The sequence below is a fragment of the Microchirus variegatus genome (assembly GCF_963457635.1).
Source record: "Microchirus variegatus genome assembly, chromosome: 7".
NCBI lineage: Eukaryota > Metazoa > Chordata > Actinopteri > Pleuronectiformes > Soleidae > Microchirus > Microchirus variegatus.
The window spans coordinates 29,166,082-29,181,124 of record NC_139808.1 but is presented as its reverse complement, the minus strand read 5'-3'; the positions used below and the strand labels follow the sequence as shown (position 1 = coordinate 29,181,124).

The 15,043-nt window shown below is 42.8% G+C and overlaps 2 protein-coding genes across 2 annotated transcripts in view; one reads left to right on the top strand and one right to left on the bottom strand.

Moving 5' to 3' along the window:
• Positions 1 to 2,113: 2,113 nt before the first annotated feature.
• Positions 2,114 to 4,814, bottom strand: nceh1a (neutral cholesterol ester hydrolase 1a; the record flags this gene model as incomplete). The annotated part of the gene is made up of 5 exons (XM_083891915.1): positions 2,114 to 2,725; positions 2,805 to 2,976; positions 3,462 to 3,531; positions 3,630 to 3,900; positions 4,671 to 4,814. 5 exons carry the CDS (start codon positions 4,812 to 4,814, stop codon positions 2,114 to 2,116), a joined length of 1,269 nt encoding a protein of 422 aa, XP_083748041.1.
• Positions 4,815 to 12,441: 7,627 nt separating this feature from the next.
• The window catches only part of ppp2r3a (protein phosphatase 2, regulatory subunit B'', alpha), a 60,052-nt gene continuing 57,450 nt past the window's right edge, over positions 12,442 to 15,043 (top strand). The window contains exon 1 of the mRNA XM_083892804.1: positions 12,442 to 12,668. The gene's annotated coding sequence lies outside the window, so the exon portion shown is untranslated. The remainder of the gene's footprint in view (positions 12,669 to 15,043) is intronic.

Below are 15,043 nucleotides of genomic sequence, written 5' to 3'. Positions count from 1 at the left end.
AGGAGGAGGAGGAGGCCCGTGTTAGGAATGAATTAGGTGGCGCAGATTATGCGTCTATGTATGTAGCGTAAATATTTATATTTATATATATAAAGTAGCTTGTTAGAAACTTGTTTATCTTGTTACGTTTTAACAAGGTTCTTTTTTGTGTGCAAAAAAGGACAAGGGAACACAAATCTCATGTTGTCCTCATTCACCTGTCCTCATCATTCACCTGTCCTCATTTACATTTACCTGTCCTCATTTTCCTCTCCTAGAAATTCACCTGTCCTCATCATTCATCTGTCCTCATTTACCTTTACCTGTCTGCATTCACTGGTCTTCATCATTCACTGTCCTCATCATTCACCTGTCCTCATTCACTGTCCTCATCATTCACCTGTCCTTGTCATTCACCTGTCCTCGTTCACATGTCCTCGTCATTCACATGTCCTCGTCATTCACCTGTCCTCGTCATTCACCTGTCCTCATCATTCACCTGTCCTCGTTCACATGTCCTCATCATTCACCTGTCCTTGTCATTCACCTGTCCTCGTTCACATGTCCTCGTCATTCACCTGTCCTCGTCATTCACCTGTCCTCGTCATTCACCTGTCCTCATCATTCACCTGTCCTCATCATTCACCTGTCCTCATTCACATGTCCTCATCATTCACCTGTCCTTGTCATTCACCTGTCCTCGTTCACATGTCCTCGTCATTCACCTGTCCTCGTCATTCACCTGTCCTCGTCATTCACCTGTCCTCATCATTCACCTGTCCTCATCATTCACCTGTCCTCGTTCACATGTCCTCATCATTCACCTGTCCTTGTCATTCACGTGTCCTCATCATTCACCTGTCCTCAACATTAACTTCCCCAAAAAACCCATACATAATAAAAGTAAAATTACATACATTTTTAAAGTATATTTAAAGTATTGTTGTTCTAGTGTCACATACTGTAGAGGCTGATTTATGCTGCTGTTAAACCGCCACTAGAAGGCGCTGTTGTATTGGTTATTATTGAAGCTGCTGCTGTGTGCAGTGACTCAGGAATGTACTCAGGAGAGAGGAAACACGTCTGAACATGAAGAACTGATTCAGCTTCTGTTCTTCTCTGATAATGATGAGTAATCCTCGATGCTTTTTCACCATTTTTCCATCATAACTCCCAATATCTGGCTTATTATTTACAATTTGTACATGAGCAATGTTAAATTTGAGTCTCTCAATGTGCAAAGTTAAATCTTGTTGACACAAAAAGGTAGAAAAGTCATTTATTAAAAGAACAAACATGTATAACAAAAATATCGGATACTTTTGAGTGAAAAATACGAGTAGAAAAATCATTTACAACCCAACTGTGAGTGTCTGAAATGGAAATGGCCAAAACTATCAGACCTGACAGAGGGAGCAAATGTGTGTATACAGCAGTAGTGCTCTCTTGAGCACGTAAAATAAAAAAAAATGTAAATATAAATCAGCAAAAGCGTTTTAGCTGAGTCATGTTTGGGTTGTTTATTTCTTCACAATATTCGTGACACAGTTGGACAACGACTCGGCACAAATGTGATGCTAAGTCGTCTCGCTTTACTAGCCCAATGTCGCTGTTGCCTCCGTCCTGAGAGGCTTCATCAGAATTGTGTGAACTCGGGTCACAGATGTTTGTTTAGCTGAGTCATGTTTGGGGGTGAGAACAATAAAATGTGACGCTAACAGCTTCATAAATCGGACTCATATCGGAGTTGGTGTCCTCTCGCTTTACTAGCCCAATGTCGATGTTGCCTCCGTCTGAGAGGCTTCATCGGAAAACATTTGTTTATGTTTAAAATAACCACTAACCGCTTCATGCATTCATAAAACAAACTCAAAATCGGAGTTTGGCGGCAGTCGTCTCGCTTTACTTGCACAATGTAGCTGTTGCCTCCATCTGAGAGGCTTCATCGGAAGACATTTGTTTATGTTTAAAATAACCGTTTTAATCCTTCAGTGGAACACACGTCCAAGTATCTAAGGGTCAACGATGTCGATGCTAATCCAATTTCCCATTGTCAACCATTGAAAATGTGGTGCAGATGAATGAATGAATGTCCTGAGCTTGGATCTAATCATTCGCAGTGAAAACACAGAGGTCAGAGGTTGTTCTGCAGCCAGCTGATGTAACCCCTCACCGACCGCTTCCCCACGTCGAACTCCAGCGGCCACACGGTGAAGCTAAAACAGCCGTGGAAGCCGTCGTCGTAGTGACGGCCCGCGACCGCGACACCCGCGTCCTGCAGGCGGCGCGCGTACATCAGGCCGTCGTCCCTCAGCACGTCGTGTTCGCACGTCACAACGTACGCGCGCGGACATTTCGCCAATGTCTCCGCGCCCGCCAGCAGCGGCGAGGCCCGCGCGTCCAGCAACGCCGGCACCTCCTTGACGAGCCTCTGCGACCCCTGCTGGGCCGCGACCGCTCTGCGGTTCTTCTTGAACTTGGCGGGCAGCAGCGCGGTCCAGTCCACGCGGGCCCTCAGCTCCGAGGAGACGGCTGACGAGCTGTGGTTGTTTGCGAGGAGCTGGGGCTGCAGCGAGAGGTCGGCGCCGAGGTATTGCAGCCAGAACCGCGCGGCGAGGCCTCGGTAGAGCACGGGTATGTCCTGATTCTGCAGGTAGGACGGCGTGTTGAAGTCCAGAGCCTGGAGCATTGGGTAGATCAACGCCTGGATGCTGAACTTTACGCTCACGGTGTCGTCCGTAGCGATCTGCAGGGAAAAAAAGAAGACACGGGTGATTCCTTTGCGTGTTTTAGTTACGTGTTTGCGTTTTGAGTTTGTCTTTTACCGCCTGAGCCACGGCGGCAGCCAGGTTTCCGCCGACGCTTGACCCCGACACGGCCACGCGCTCCGGGTCAATGGAATACTTGGACAGAACCTCCGGAGACAGGAAGTGTTTGGCAGCGGCGAGGCAGTCCAAGTACGGCACCGGGAACCGCACCTCTGGATAAAGACGATACCTACACGGATGTGATTGCAAAACATATTATTAGGGACTGATTAGCAACCTTATTGATCCACGGAATCTCGAATTTGACCCACTAAACGTGTGTGAAAATGGAAGAAAATTGCGAAAAATTTGATAAAAAATGGAATTGCGAAAAACTAATGTAAAATGGATCAGTAGCGCCCCCCTCAGGTCAAAGTCTATGGAGCGGCCGAAATTTAGTTACCGTCGAATTTCACGAAATTTGGCGGGAACATTGTTCAGCCAAAGACGAACAAAAAATCCTCTTGGGACCATGACCTCGACTCAACAGGAAGTCGGCCATCTTGGATTTGGTGTCCATCTAGAAGCATTTTAAATTTCGATGACTCACCGCGAAACACGAAGTGCGCTATAACTTCACCATACATCGACCAATCGGCATGAACCTTCATATGTGACACGAGACCCCGCCCCCGAACACGTCTACAAACGCGAATGGGAAGAAGAAGAACTTACTCCACTGACACCACAACCGTGTTGAGCTCATCAGAGACCATGTGGTTGAGGGCGTTGTTCGACCACCGCTCTGACGATTCAGGAGAGAGACACATTTTAAATCTGTTAATAAACACTTTTTAACCAGATATTCAAAAGCAATTCTGGAAAAATGAGCAAAAGTCTCACCAGCACTGCCCAGGAGCCACTCCCCTCCATGGAAGTGCATCAACCCTCTCCTCAGGTGGCCCTCCCCACCAGCAGGGGGCTCGTAGACTTGCACGGGGACGCCGGCGAACGACACGTCGCTGACCTTTACTCCGGGCACGACACCGCCGCCGCCGCCGCAGGACTCGCCACCCCTGTCGCCGCCCGACTTTGCCAGACCATAAACGCTCTCCGACAACTGTCTGACAGACCTGATGTAGTGATCGTAACCGAGCCAGTTTATCACTGAGGTCTGGAGGGAGGATAAAGGGGCGGAGTTAAACAAAACCCTTGGTAACTCCTTATATGGACATCCTGTGTTGTGTGTGCTTATAAGTCACATATTCAGGTTTTAACAAATGTCGTTGAGTCAAAATTCTGATCGCATTTTTAGTTTTTTTTTTTATAGTTTTATTTTATGCCTTGTTTATTTGTGTTATTTTAATACTTTTCTACAGTATTTTATTTTTTGTTGTCAGCTCTATTAAGTCTTATGTTTTCATATTTCATATTGAAAGTGTGTGTGCATCCTTTTTTTCTATTGTTAAAGGTAAAAATTAGCATATTTTTCATGTGGTATATTCTAATGTTTGCACTGTTTGTTGCTATTTATCCATGTTTTTGAGCTGTTTCTTGGGGAAAAAATCACCCAGAGCTGGTGGAGGCATTCTATTCTTTGATTTATAAATGATAAATAATTAAAAACGTTCAAAATGTACAAGGACATTTCTTCTAATATTGAACAAATGTGAGACGATGGCTCTGTTTTATAGGTTTTAATGCAGGGACGCCAGCAAAAGACGGGTAAACAATCAATATGGTGATGTACTGTTACTCTAACATAATACATAAACATACTCTAACAAAGGATGAAAACGCAGTGTAACGGTGACATTTGGCTCAAAACGCCGCCTTTAAACCTATAAATCCATCACCAGCTGCTACATTTCCCGTCTCTGACATCATGATGACATGTATACCGTGATAGAATTGAATCAATAATAATAAAAAGACTTGTCTCACCAGATGCACTGAGGTCCTGAGCGCAGCAGACACCAGCATCAGCCTCCACGGCTCCTGGATGCTCTCGGGCAGCGGCGCGTAAACGTAATAAGCCACGGTCGCCGTGAGAAACACCGACGCCACGACAGGCCTCAGCCTCATCATGGACCACTGACGACTGATGAGGAGGAGGAGGAGGAGGATGATGCTCACTGACTCTCTGCTGCTGCATGTGCTGCACCGTGATTGGCCGCTGCAAAGAACCAATCAGGACACAGATAAGTCAGATTTATTTATTGATGTTTATGGTGTGGTTGTTGTTGTTTAGTTTCTTCCTCAATGCTTTTTACATATATATATATTTTTTTTTTTTTTTGGAGACAAACAACACTCCCCCTGAAAGGGCTTATGGGAATTGGAGTTTTTTTGTGAGAGGTGCAAAGAAAATTTGTATCACACACCTGTGGCCACAGGGTGGCAGACTAGAGCTGCAGCAGAGGTCACAGCCAGGAGTCCACCTATTCATTCACTTCTGTTTTGACCCAGAAAGAGACAATAACTTGTTTATATACGTGTGTATATAAATATATATATGTATATATGTATGTATGTATATATATGTATATGTGTATGTATGTATATATATGTATATATATGTATGTATATATCTATATATATGTATATATGTGTATATATATGTGTACATATGTATATATATGTATGTATATATATGTATGTATATATGTATGTGTATATATATATGCATGTACATGTACATACATATATACATACATATGTATGCATGTGTGTATATATATATATTATTAGTATTATATTATAGCAGAATATTTCAGTACAAAGTATAACAGTTTATCCTAAATGAGCCTCAGATTGTTTCAATAACCCTGAACAGCGTGAGATTAGACCTTGTTTCTCATGTCGTTGAGGATCTGAAACCAGATTGACATCAATGATGATGATGATGATGATGATGATGATGATCTGATGTTTTCATTATAATCACATAATGACATGGTTTCTGTTTGCGTTATTCTCTCCTCTTTATCGTCCAGTATTGAATCCAAAGCAGATCTTTCTAACTGAAGACTCTTGCTGACCTTATTAAGACATTCATGACTTCTCTGAGATGTATTTTTAATAGGTTTTTGTGATGCTTTAATGTTTCAGCAGAGGCAAGATTATCTGTGTACTACTACTTTTATTATTATTTTTAGAATAATAATCCTGGTTTGCGGCCAAGTACAAACAAGGAATGTGCTCAGCTGTTATATAACAACCTTAGCAACAAGGAAATAAGGCTTAAGAGAGGAATAAATTATAAAATTATATAAATAGGTAGATTTTTGGTTGGACTTTCTTCATTTCTACTAGTCTACTACTAAGTTAAAGAGTTATTTACCTCAATCTCATTTACATATTTCTCATTTACCATAGTTTTTGGTATTTAAGTCATTGTTAGAGTTCTTTTTATATATTTTAACGAGTCACTAATGACGCAAAAAAAGATGCTAAACTAACGCTAAGCTTTAAAAACAGACGCACACAGGTACGCGGGTTATTTGTAGCGCCGCTCTTTTCGTTTAATAATAAACAGACCGCTCCAGTTGGACTGTAGGCGCGCTAACAACGCTAACCGGCGCTAACCGGCGCTAACTAGTAAACGGTGGCCTGGACCTGGACTCCGGTACCGCAGCACGTAAACATGACGTCATGGCACGCGCGTCTTTTCCCGGTCAATCGTCACGGAAACGTGTCATTTGTCGTGCACTAACGTGCTTTAACATTGACGCTGTTAACGCTGTTAACGCCGTTAACCTGCCGTTAACGCGCTAACGTGCCCAGCCGTAATTTGAAAACGGATTGGATTTGATTGGATTCAGTTGCTAGCTCAGTTCCCCTCGATCCACTTGGTACTCCACCTCCAAACAGGGACTTGAAAACCTGGATTAAAAGCTGGAACGCCCTGCAGATTTTTGTGGAAATAGCGTTGTTTTGAATCCACATTATTATTCAATGTCAGCTACGAGAGCTCTGTTGGATCAAACCTACGGGAGAATTTCACAGACAGAGAAATTTACTTTTTATTGCAATTTTTTGGGGAGAAAACAAACAAACAAAGAAAGACTAAACCTCACGCTGGCATTGCATCCTGCGCAGAGAAAGGTCAAAGTTGCAGCGTTAGCTAGGGACTGATGTTGACCGCCCCGCATGCCTCAGCCCTGACCTTTGACCCCGCAGGAGCCACGAGGATAGTGCTGCACTGTTCTTCTTCTGAGAGGAGACGTCGTGTCATCGTCGACAAAAACCACACGTGTTCGTCCTCGCATGGAAAAACGGTGGCAAAAACAAACGACCACATTAAAGACAACATGGAGACGGTAACATGGCGGCTGGGATTTAAAAAAAAAAAAACGCAGATTAGAAACATGCGAGACGAACATGCTCACGCACATGACCTCCCACTTCCTCCCGAGCAGCCGACACCCTGTCCCTCTCCCTCCCATGTGCCTCGTTTTTGCTCTGAATGGGATCCTGATGTTCAGTGAAGCACTGACCTCCCCCCCCCCTCAAACCCCCCCTCAAACCCCCCCTCAAACCCCCGCTCCGACCCCTTCAGCCAGAACCGAGGCAGTTAAACTCCGTCCTCAGCTGCTGCTGCTGCTGCACAGCAACACTGACGAGACACAGCTGTTGTGGCGCTGAGAGGGTGTTAGTGATGCAGCCGGCGACCAAAGACCATACCAAGATAAATGAGCAGATACTCAGACATGTGGTGGTGGAGGGGGGGGGGGGGACAGAGGGGGGGTTTACGTCCGCCATGTGCATCCACATTTACACTGTAAATATGTGAGCCGTTTTATTAGCGCACAAGTGTGTGGTTGTGGCTTTGTGGGATTCTCTTTGAGCTAATTTGTAACTGGAGTGCCACAGAGATGTAAAGACGGGAACATGAAACAGCATATGTGTGGACCAGTGCTGCAGCTATCGGATGTTTTTGTATTTTCGAGTATTCGACCAATTATTTCTCGATTAATCGAGTAAGCAAAAAGGCAAAATTATTATTATTTATTTATAACAAATAAATAAATAAAAATAAATCCTCAATTACAAAAATATGTGATAGCTGCAGCCCTAGTAAGCAACATTAAATCAGCTAACATCAATGTTTACATTAGCGTGTGCTGGAAGCGTTAGCAACTGGATGCTATCGGCTAATTTTTTGTTATAATGTTTTAATTTTTTTATTTTTTAATCCGATTACTCGATTAATCAAGGAATAATCAGTAGAATACTTTATTACAAAAATACTTGATATGCTGCAGCCTTAGTAAGCTACATTAAATCAGCTAACATCAATGTTTACATTCGCGTGTGCCAGAAGCATTAGCAACTGGATGTTATCGGCTATTTTTTTATTAAAATGTTTTAATTAAAAAAACATTTTTTTTTAATCCGATTAATCTAGGAATAATCAGTAGAATACTCGATTACAAAAATACTTGATATGCTGCAGCCTTAGTAAGCTACATTAAATCAGCTAACATCAATGTTTACGTTAGCGGCAGCGTTAGCAACTGGATGCTATCAGCGAATTTTTTAATAAAACATTTTTTTTTTAATCCGATTACTCGATTAATCGAGGAATAATTGTTAGAATACTCAATTACAAGCTAACATCAATGTTTATGTTAGCGTGTGCTGGAAGCGTTAGCAAATGGATGCTATCTGCAAATTTCTTAAAACATTTTTTTAAACTTTTAATTATTTAATTTAAAAAAAATAAAAAAATTTAATCAGATTACTCGATTCATCGAGGAATAATCGGTAGAATACTCGATTACAAAAATATTATATAGCTGCAGCCCTAGGAAGCTACATTACATCAGCTAACATCAATGTTTACGTTGGCGGCAGCGTTAGCAACTGGATGCTATCGGCTCAGACGCTGAATCATTGAGGACGTGCTGTTGTGGCTACGCTAGTTGTAGTTTTTCTCGTTAGCTTCTTGTTTAAGCGTGAAATGGTCGCACACTAAGGACATTTTATGCCTTTTTACGGACCGTTTCTGCCATCTGAAACCAGGACGTGCTAAAACGGTCCGTGTGGAACAAGGAACATGAATACGACATAAATAGAGAGCATTTTAAACGTCTCAAAGACGGAGACCTTGGAACATCACTCAGATGAAGATGAAGATAAAGGCCTCTGGATCACTGACGACTGTGGTGTGACCTTGGTTAATGCGACTGCGCTGTATTTCCAGCATCTGTTGCTTTCAGCACAAGCTCAGATCCAGGTTCCATGTCCTTAAGGCAAGGCTCTTCTTTGCAACATGCATGCGCGTGTGTGTGTGTGTGTGTGTGTGTGCGAGCGTGCACGTCGATCAGTGTGTGAGGTGATGAAGTGACGCTCTCTGTTCCAGTTTGTCAGTATGTGTCAGCGCCTCCTTTGCCTTTTCTTTTTTATCCCTGCAGCCATTTCTGCTCAGTGTCTCTGCAGCTGCAGCTCTCACTGCAGTGAGCAGCGTTTTTCTATATTTTAGCTTCACGTATTCTGAAGTCTTATTCCGTAATTCAGGTTTTTGGGGTTTGTCTTGCGTCCGTCGTATGAGAACGGTGAGGAAATGACAATTTAAAGGTGCATTATGTAATAAAAGCAACTGGCCATAATAAGAATCAGGAATAATGTTCATATAACAAACTGAACTCACCAACAACAACAGTACAGACAAAATATTTGCATTAAAACATTTTTTTTGCAGCCTGCAAATCATGTTTATGTTTTGGCGTCAGGTGGCGTCACCTCCCGCCGTCTACCAATCATCGCAGTCAGTAGAGTCTCAGCTGCCGAGCAACCACGGGTTGCCAGTTACGTCAGGAAACGAAAAACATAAAAGACCTCGGTATTTTGAATTTGAATGTAGTAACCGTTTTTGGCCACATTCTTACATATGGCGCCTTTAAAACAGTTCAGTCTCAACCTTTGCACTAGCGTTCAAAAGTTTGGGCTCAGCTGTATAAAATTTTTGTTGTGTTTTACATTAAAAGTCAGACTTTTATTCATTAAAAGAGTTGCAAAATGAATAGAAAATATAGTCAAAGACCTTGACGAGATTTGAAATAATGATTTTTACTCAAAATAATCATTTTGGCCTTTGCCCTTTGCTGTTTTTAGCTGTGCTAACGCGATTAGCAAACACAATTTACCATTAGAACACTGGAAATGGGCCTCTATACACATATGTACATATTCCATTAAAAACCAGACGTTTGCAGCTTGAATTATTAATATTTCTGAATCATTTAATGTTATATTCATTGTAAAAGATAAGGACGTTTCACCTTGGACCTTCAGCTAAACGACACGGTGGCTAAACTTAACCGCTCATAAGCTGAAGATGCACGAACGAGCAATAAACAGTCGTTTGGAGGCCGGAACAAAACTTTAATGTTGTCACTTTATTGCGGCTCCTCCTGACTCTGTGTGTGTGTGTGGGGGGGGTTGTTGCAATATGTGGCGGTAACTTATCCGCGAGGTGTTCCCGGGCCGCGGCAGAATTAGATCCCGGGGGTTAAATCGGATTGGACTCTGCCTCGCCGCCTTCAGGGATTTGTTACGCGAGTCGTTTAAAAAAAAAAAAAAAAAAAACAGACGTCCAGAGCGATTTGTTGTTATCCCTCTCGCTGGGTGTTACTCGAGCATCGGAGCGTTTATTTTTGAAAACACGGCGTGTTCCTGTAGTCGTGTGATGGTGGCGCCTTGTGATGGTTCATGTTGTTATAGGAGACGCATTCCTGCAGGATTTGGCCTGGGGGGTGTGGGGGGGGGGGTCAGGGATGTGAGGTGTGTGTTTGCTTTAAATCAAATCCGCTATACATCGTCCATCAGCACGTCTTACTCACACTCGGTAACTTCACACCACCAGCGACGCGACCACAGACCGCGTCCCGTAGACCATTGTCGACCCTCTGTCCTGGGTCTAAAACCATAACATTGATCACTATATACCGCTTATATAACCTTACGTGTCGTCTAAAACGCCTATAAAACAATATATCAGTATCATGATCTGCATTCTGTTTCCATAGAAACATAGATCATGGAGATACACAGGTCTTGCACTCCATCAAATCAGTGGTCGAGTTAAACCGAGCGAGCTGCTGTTATATCCATGTATAATTCATCAATTATTGAAGCTGGACCCGAGGCATAAATCTCTGAGTCTGTGGTTGTTACAAGAGCTTTATATTCGTCAGTGATGAATACTTTTTTTTTTTTTTTACTGAAGGCCAAACCAAAATTACTGCGCGTCGGGGGAAACCTAGAAGAAAAGGCCCCGGCCTCAAAAATTTGATTATATTGTTGATTTACTGCAAAATTGGACAACTGGACACAGCATTGTTCTAATCCTGGTCACTCCTGGTCACTCTTTCAGGGGATTAAATGTGTAAAATATCTCTGGTAAAAGTGTTACAATAACGTAGTGACGGCGTGTTCCATTTACTTCGGAGGTCGGAAGTCGGAGCTTCGCATGACAGGTCCGTCGGGCAGGGGAGTCGTGGTGTCAGTCGGTTCCAGGGTTGCCAGGTCGAGGCTCGGATGATTATCCTTAGCGTCTACTTCCGTCTACAATAACGTACTGACGTCGCGTTCCATTTACGTTGGAGGTCGGAAGTCAGAAACTTTGCTACTTAACGTGTTAAAGTGACATCACTTGGTGTGGAAAGTGGCAGCCATCTTAGAGCCCAACGTCAGGGGTTTGTGAGGTTGCTCCAACTTTCCGACTTTAGGGGGCATTCCAGTTGAAGGAGCAACAAGTTGGAAATTCTGACTTTCGACTATAACTGGAATGAATTGTAAGTGAGTGAAAAATTTTGTTAATGGTTAGGTTAATTAGTGGGTGGGGCTTAATGCTCCACCTAGCGCTGTCCACGCGCACCCAGCGCACTCTTTGCGCGCGGTTCCAAAAACCTGGGCGTCCGTCGATGGCGCATATCGCGATTTGCGCGTTTGGTCCTTGCTCGCCGTGTTTCGGAAGTATATCTACAGGCGTTGAAGAAAGAACCGGTTCGCTTTTCCGTCGCGCCAATCAGCTAACTGTCGCGGGTTCTAGCTCCACCCGTACTGTACATTTACGCTAGTACCCCGAAGGGAACGAGAACAGTTGGGGGGGCGGTTATTTTGGTACTAGTCCTAACGGAAACACCCAAAAAACACGTACCTTAAACCAACTACAAAAGTTTATTCTAAATGAATACAAACGTACTGATGGGGCTTGTGTTTTATCGTTTACATGAATAAACACCCTGTTGTGTTTAGTTTACGCGGATATTAAAGGTGCATTATGTAATAAATCTAAAGTAACCATAAAATCCTCCTAATATGTCACAGATAATTTTTTTTTTGCAGACTGCAAATAATGTTTATGTTTTGAAATCACGTTTTGGGGTCAGGTGGCGCCACCTACCGCCGTCTACCAATCATTGCAGTCAGTAGAGTCTCAGCTGCCGAGCAACCACGGGGTAGCCAGATACGTCAGGAAACGAAACCTAAAAAGAATTCGAATGTAGTAACGGTTTTTGGCCACATTCTTACATATGGCGCCTTTAAAGCAGCTTCCACGTGAAATTTAAAGAGTGGTCGCCCCCTCGTCACTCCGCTCCAGACCCCGCCCCCCGCCGCCGCTCCGCTGCTCATAGGGAACTCCCCCCTAAGTTCCCCCGGTTCTCCTTCACTCTGCTCAGTCTCTCCATGAGCTGTCACACACACACACACACACACACACACACACACACACACACACACAGACACACACAGACACACACACTCGGAGTAGCAGCACACTGAGGAGCAGCAGCTTCATTAACGTCCGCACTTCTTCTCCCGGTTCGCCGCGGTTCGGTTTCGCAGTCCGCGGGAGCGGCGCGAGCCACGTCGTGACAGAGTTTGGAAGAGGAAGAGGAGGAAGAAGAGGAAGAGGAAGAAGAAGAGGAGGAGGTAAGAGATGGTGTCAGACGGAACGTTTTCCCCTCTTCTCTCTCTCTCTCTCTCTCTCTCTCTCTCTCTCTCTCTCTGTGTGTGTGTGTGCACAAACTTTATCGTGTGTTCGCGTCGCAGTCATCGATAATATCGACAATATCGACAATTATCGCCTGTGCGGTTTTTTTCTTCCCTCTCAGCTGCGCGAGCTCTGTGATCATCAGTCAGGGCGTGATTTTTTTTCGACCAAGTATTTCTCTTTACGCGCGAGCGTGTCGGCGCGTGCGTGTGCGCGTGCTGACTCTGTCACGTTCGTGTGTGTGTGCGTGTGTGTGGGTGTGTTTGTGTGTGTGTGTGTGTCAAAGGAAGTTTGCAGAGTGGACTCAGACCAAGTGTTTTAGGTCAAAGACACTGGTTTATATCTGATTTATGTGTCCAAGAGTCTGATATTTGACTTCAAGTCACTGCACTCAAAATGAGTGAAATCTTATATTTTCCCCTCATTTAAGAACTTAATTGATGTATTTTAGGTCAAAAACACAGATATTTGACTTTATTGCACGAAAAATGAGTGAAATCTTATTTTTGTCCTCATTTACGACCTTAATTTAGATGTTTTTAGGTCAAAAACACAGATATTTGACTTAAATATCAAGTCACTGCACTCAAAATTAGTGAAATCATATTTTTTTCACTTCATTTAAGAACTTAATTCAAGTGTTTTAGGTCATAAACACAGATATTTGACTTTATTGCACAAAAAATTTGTGAAATCTTATATTTTTCCTCATTTAGAAACTTTATAGAAGTGTTTTAGGTCAAAGACACCGGCTTATATCTGCTGTAAATGTCCAAGAGTCTGATATTTGACTTAAGTATCAAGTCACTGCACTCAAAATGAGTGAAATCTTATTTGTTTCCTCATTTAACAACTTTATAGAAGTGTTTTAGGTAAAAAAAAAAATGCAGATATTTGACTATTGCACACAACATGAGTGAAATCTTATATTTTTCCTAATGTAGAAACTTAATTGAAGTGTTTTCTAGGTCAAAGACACAGATATTTGACTTTAATATCAAGTCACTGCACTCAAAATGAGAGAAATCTTGTTTTATTCCTCATTTACAAACTTAATATAAGTGTTTTAGGTCAGACACTGGTTTATATCTGATTTATATGTCCAAGAGTCTGATATTTGACTTAAATATCAAGTCACTGCACTCAAAATGAGTGAAATCTTAGCTTTTTTCCTCAGTTAAGAACTTAATTGAAGATTTTTAGGTCAAAAACGGAGATATTTGACTTTGTTGCACACAAAATGAGTGAAATCGTATATTTTTTTCCTCATTTAAGAACTAAATCGAAGTGTTTTAGGTCAAAGATGCAGATATTTGACTTTAATATCAAGTCACTGCACTCAAACGACAGTTTACAATGTAAACATGTGTTTACAAAATGACAGATAACAGGACAAAACAATAGAAGTAAATAAACAACAACAACAACAGCCCAACATGTGCATGTTATTGTGACACTGCTGTATGTCTAGTGTGTGTGTGTGTGTGTGTGTGTGTGTGTGTGTCCAGTTGGTGATATCCTGTCAGATCCTGGGGGGGGGGGCGTCAGTCACAGGGTCTCCCCTCTGGAATTCTCCTAGAATAGATGTAACACAGACACACACACACACACACACACACACACACACACTTTGAGCGATGTGTTTTCTTCTAATGATGACCCACAGTGACCCCGTGTCATTTATAAATCTATATTTTCATCCTTTTTTGAGTGTTTTGTTTGTGTTGTTGATCTCAAAGAGCTTTAGAGTCCATCAGTCACTGGTGCTAATAATCACCACCTTTTTGTTATTGTGGTTTACTCCAAATATCTAAATGATGAGTCGTCATCATCATCATCATCTTTGGACACTTTGACAGTGTTGGACATAGAACCTGGTGTTTGTGTTTGTGTTTGTGTTTGTGTTTGTGTCCGTTCACTGACTTTACTCTGAGAGAGTGAGTCAGAGAGGAAACGTCAGAGAGGCAAGAAAAACCAAAGCTCTGTCTCTGTGGCCAGTGGAGGAGATCTGTGTGTGATGATGGATGCTTTAAAGTGTGTGTGTGTGTGTGTGTGTGTGTGTGTGTTGTAACTGGATCCTGGCTGCACACATTTACTTTGGAAGAACGCAAAGAACCTGACGGCACAAACTGTGCAGAAGTGTGTGTGTGTGTGTGTGTGTGTGTGTGTGTGTGTGTGTGTGTGTGTGTGTGTGTGTGTGTGTGTGTGTGTGTGTGTGTGTGTGTGTGTGTGTGTGTGTGTGTGTGTGTGTGTGTGTGTGTGTGTGTGTTAATGTGATGCACAAATCATGCACTTTTCTCATGGCAATTAATCC